Source organism: Austrofundulus limnaeus, unplaced genomic scaffold (genome assembly GCF_001266775.1).
Source record: "Austrofundulus limnaeus strain Quisiro unplaced genomic scaffold, Austrofundulus_limnaeus-1.0 Scaffold11, whole genome shotgun sequence".
Lineage (NCBI taxonomy): Eukaryota > Metazoa > Chordata > Actinopteri > Cyprinodontiformes > Rivulidae > Austrofundulus > Austrofundulus limnaeus.
Window position 1 is genome coordinate 3,932,705 of NW_013952413.1, and position 3,447 is coordinate 3,936,151.

A 3,447-nucleotide genomic window follows, 5' to 3' on the forward strand; every position below is an offset into this window, starting at 1 on the left:
GTGTGTGTGTGTGTGTGTGTGTGTGTGTTTTAAAAGTTATAAGTATATATTTAAAAAGTTCAGAACTCATATTGGGTCAGGCCGTGAATCAGTGTTCTCACTGAATGAAATACTCTGTTTTATTCCTGAATTTATGTATTTGCTACATGTTGTGTTCATGGTTGTGTGTTTAAAGGCATAAATTTGAAAAATAAACAAAAAAAGATTTTAAAAAGATTGTTTAATTTCACAACCCCATCGTTGAAGGTTTAGAACATTAAAGGCTAGCTCTTTAAAAAGTAAAAAAATAAAAAAAAGAAAGACAGAAATTGTTACTCCTGTCTTTTTTTTTCTTTCCCAGACTGCTGTGTTCACTGTATCCTGGCCTGCCTGTTCTGTGAGTTCCTAACTCTGTGCAACATCGTACTGGACTGCGCCACCTGCGGCTCCTGCGCGGGCAACGACTCGTGTTTCTGCTGCTGCTGCATGTCGGAGGAGTGCGGCGACTGTGACCTGCCCTGTGACATGGACTGCGGCATCATTGACGCCTGTTGCGAGTCTGCAGACTGCTTGGAGATCTGTATGGAGTGCTGCAGCCTCTGCTTCTCTTCCTGAGGGCCCTTTGTCTGACACAAACTACTAAGTGGATGCCTCCCGCACATTCTCATTCTCAAGGCCTGCGAACAAATACAACTGGCTTCTTAATGCAAATAAGAAGTGCTACACCCGGTCTGGGTTCATCGTGATTTACACTCTGGTGGTGTAGCGGCTCTGCAATACATTCAACACCACCTTCAGGGTTTACAAATCACCATTTGTGACCTATTCTTTCTTTATTTTTATTGATCAACAGTAACTTTTCTCTGTTTCGCCATAGTTGTTGGTTCACATGTTCGGGCGTGTGGAGCAGAGAAAATTCCAGCACTGATCTGTAACTTTCTGCCGGGCTGTGCAGACCGAGCTTTTGGACCCTCGCTGAACTAGCTATGATTACAATGGAACCCCCTAGTGCCATCTAAATTACTGGAGTTCTTCAAGCATGTAAAATGACCTCTAAAGGCAAATGAGAAAATGGCTCCATTTAACCGGATTTTAGTGTTTCTGTAGATAAGAGCAGCAGAATAATGGGAAAAAATGGTCGCTCAGATCTCTGTAGAAAGCGCCGTCTGTCCTCCTGTCCTTGGCAAGGTTAAAGTCTTCCAGTCTGCGCACAGTGGCCTTTAAAAAAATAGGAAAGAAAGAAAGAAACAGAAAAGTGGGAGATGCTGAATCTGTTTTTGTCCTTGTTGTATTGTGCAAAAACACAAAACAGACGTGGTGGTTTGATGCAATAATAGAAATAGACTTTATTTGTTATTGTGCATGTTTTTGTACCTGAACTCTTTGTCCATCAGCCTGAATCTACTAAATGAGAAATGAGCATCAAAGAACAAATGGCTCGTATAGGAGGGTATTCGTAATGACCTCTCCTTATTTAATGCTTCAAATCTTGTTTTCTCAATCTTTTCTCACCTGGTAAAAACTGGAAGACATTGTCTCCTTTTTTTGTGTTAAATACATTTCATTTTTCTCTCAATCTCTTCATGTGATGAAATAGCCTTGGCTTAAGCTTAAGGCTTGAATTTCCATGCAGGTTCCTCGCCTTTTGCAAAAAAAAAAAAAAAGAAAAAAGAAAAAGAAAAAGAAAAGAAAAGAAAAGGAAAAAAACTCCATTAATCCTTGTTTTGTAGATTTTAGTTAAGATATTTGCATTTCTCCTCTAATGTGAAAAAAAGAAAAATCACATTTCTGTGTTATCGGTCTCTGTAAGGCAGACATTGCTCAGCATCTAATTCCTTGAGTGAAAATCTCATGAAATTATGCTAAGCTAGATCCACATGCTTTCTGTATGAATGGTACAGTCTTGATAAGAGGCCTGCTCCTTCAAACACTATGGCGCATACTTATTTTTTTTCTTCAAACCAATACCTCTTGAGATGTCGCGTAGATCAGTGGTGCATTTTAAAGTGGCTTGATACAAATCTCTTCCCTCTTTTTAAATACTGTTACAGAACTCATTTTATTCTTCTAAACAGTAAAGACGGATCTTTTCTGGACTTTCGTTTTAGACCTTTTACTTTCTTGTGCATAGAAGGGCTAATGTGCTATTTGTGAAACCCTATTTTAAGGGTTGTAATGTTACACTTTGACCTAAAGACAAACTATTGTAGTATTCAACTTGATAGCAGAACATGCAAAATGCATTTTGCTGCTTTTACTTTAATATTATATGTGGAGTTTACCTAATGCAGCTTGTGAATCAAACTGGATGTGTTCCTACTTGTTGGGATGCTCAAATTCTGGGGAGTCTTTGAAACAATTTAAAAAGAGGCTGATGAAAGGATAACTTGTTGAATAAAAAAAGAAAGAAAGGAAAAAAATGATTTGTTTGTGCTTAAAAAAGGTGCTTCGTGTTGGGTTCTGTTTTCTGTCACCAGACCAGGAGGACATAGTGATAAATGTCTCTGATGTGTGTGAACTCATCTCATGAAAGCAAAACAAAACAATAAAAATGCTTCCTTAACAACAGACAACAAACTTTATACTAGAGGATCATGCATGTATGTGCGATACATTCAGGTTGCACAATAAAAATGGAGCAAATTTTTAAAAATGTTTCATGAAATATATATTGAAGTATGATTTTTAAATGGTTTAGATGAGACATTCTGCACTGTTTACTTGGTTTGGTGACAGTGTCCAAACATTGAAATTATTTATGAATTTCATACACGTCATCTCTAAATATATGCCTTGCAAAACATCAAAATGTTACATTGATGCTGGAAAACAATATGTTTAGATTCAGACATGTTCAGTATTGAGTGTTTCTGTTATAATTTCCTCCACTGTTTATGAACGTATTGTGAATGAAGCAATGAAACTCACATACTGAATTTCAAAAACTGCCTGGGTTCAGTTATAAGAGAGACTATTGATTATTATTATTATTATTGATTGATTGATTGATAATAGCAGCAGCCCAGCTGAGTTGTTTCGAGATGCTCCTCCACTATACAATGTCATTTTGTTTACATGATCCCAGTTTAGTTTCAGTTGCTGTTCTGGAAGTCGCATTAAGATTTCTTTGTTTAATACTGAATAAACAATGTGAACTCCACACTATCACGTCTCCTGGTTTTTAAGATTATAAAACTGTTGCATTAATACTGAACATAAAAGATTTATTTGTGTAGAAGTGTGGTACTATTATAATCAAAATGGAAGAACTACTTAAGAGAAAAGTATAAAAGATTTTGATACTAACACTTGTATCACAGCTGCTTCAAAAGATTTGGATGCTTCCACTGTTATGCACGTCTTTTTTTTCATAAATTTTTCATTAAAAGAACAATTTTTCACATTCTGACAGCCATTTGAAACTCAGTATCTTTTTATGACTATCAACCTTTTACTCAAATTTAGTGA

At 36.4% G+C, this 3,447-nt stretch overlaps 1 protein-coding gene across 2 annotated transcripts in view; it reads left to right on the top strand.

The window, feature by feature from the left end:
- The window catches only part of mdfi (MyoD family inhibitor), a 39,668-nt gene extending 36,524 nt beyond the window's left edge, over positions 1-3,144 (top strand). For both annotated transcript variants that reach the window (XM_014002077.1, XM_014002078.1), the window contains exon 5: positions 341-3,144. In XM_014002077.1, the coding sequence (XP_013857531.1) occupies positions 341-594 (254 nt within the window). In that variant the 3' untranslated portion in view covers positions 595-3,144. The remainder of the gene's footprint in view (positions 1-340) is intronic.
- Positions 3,145-3,447: the final 303 nt, after the last annotated feature.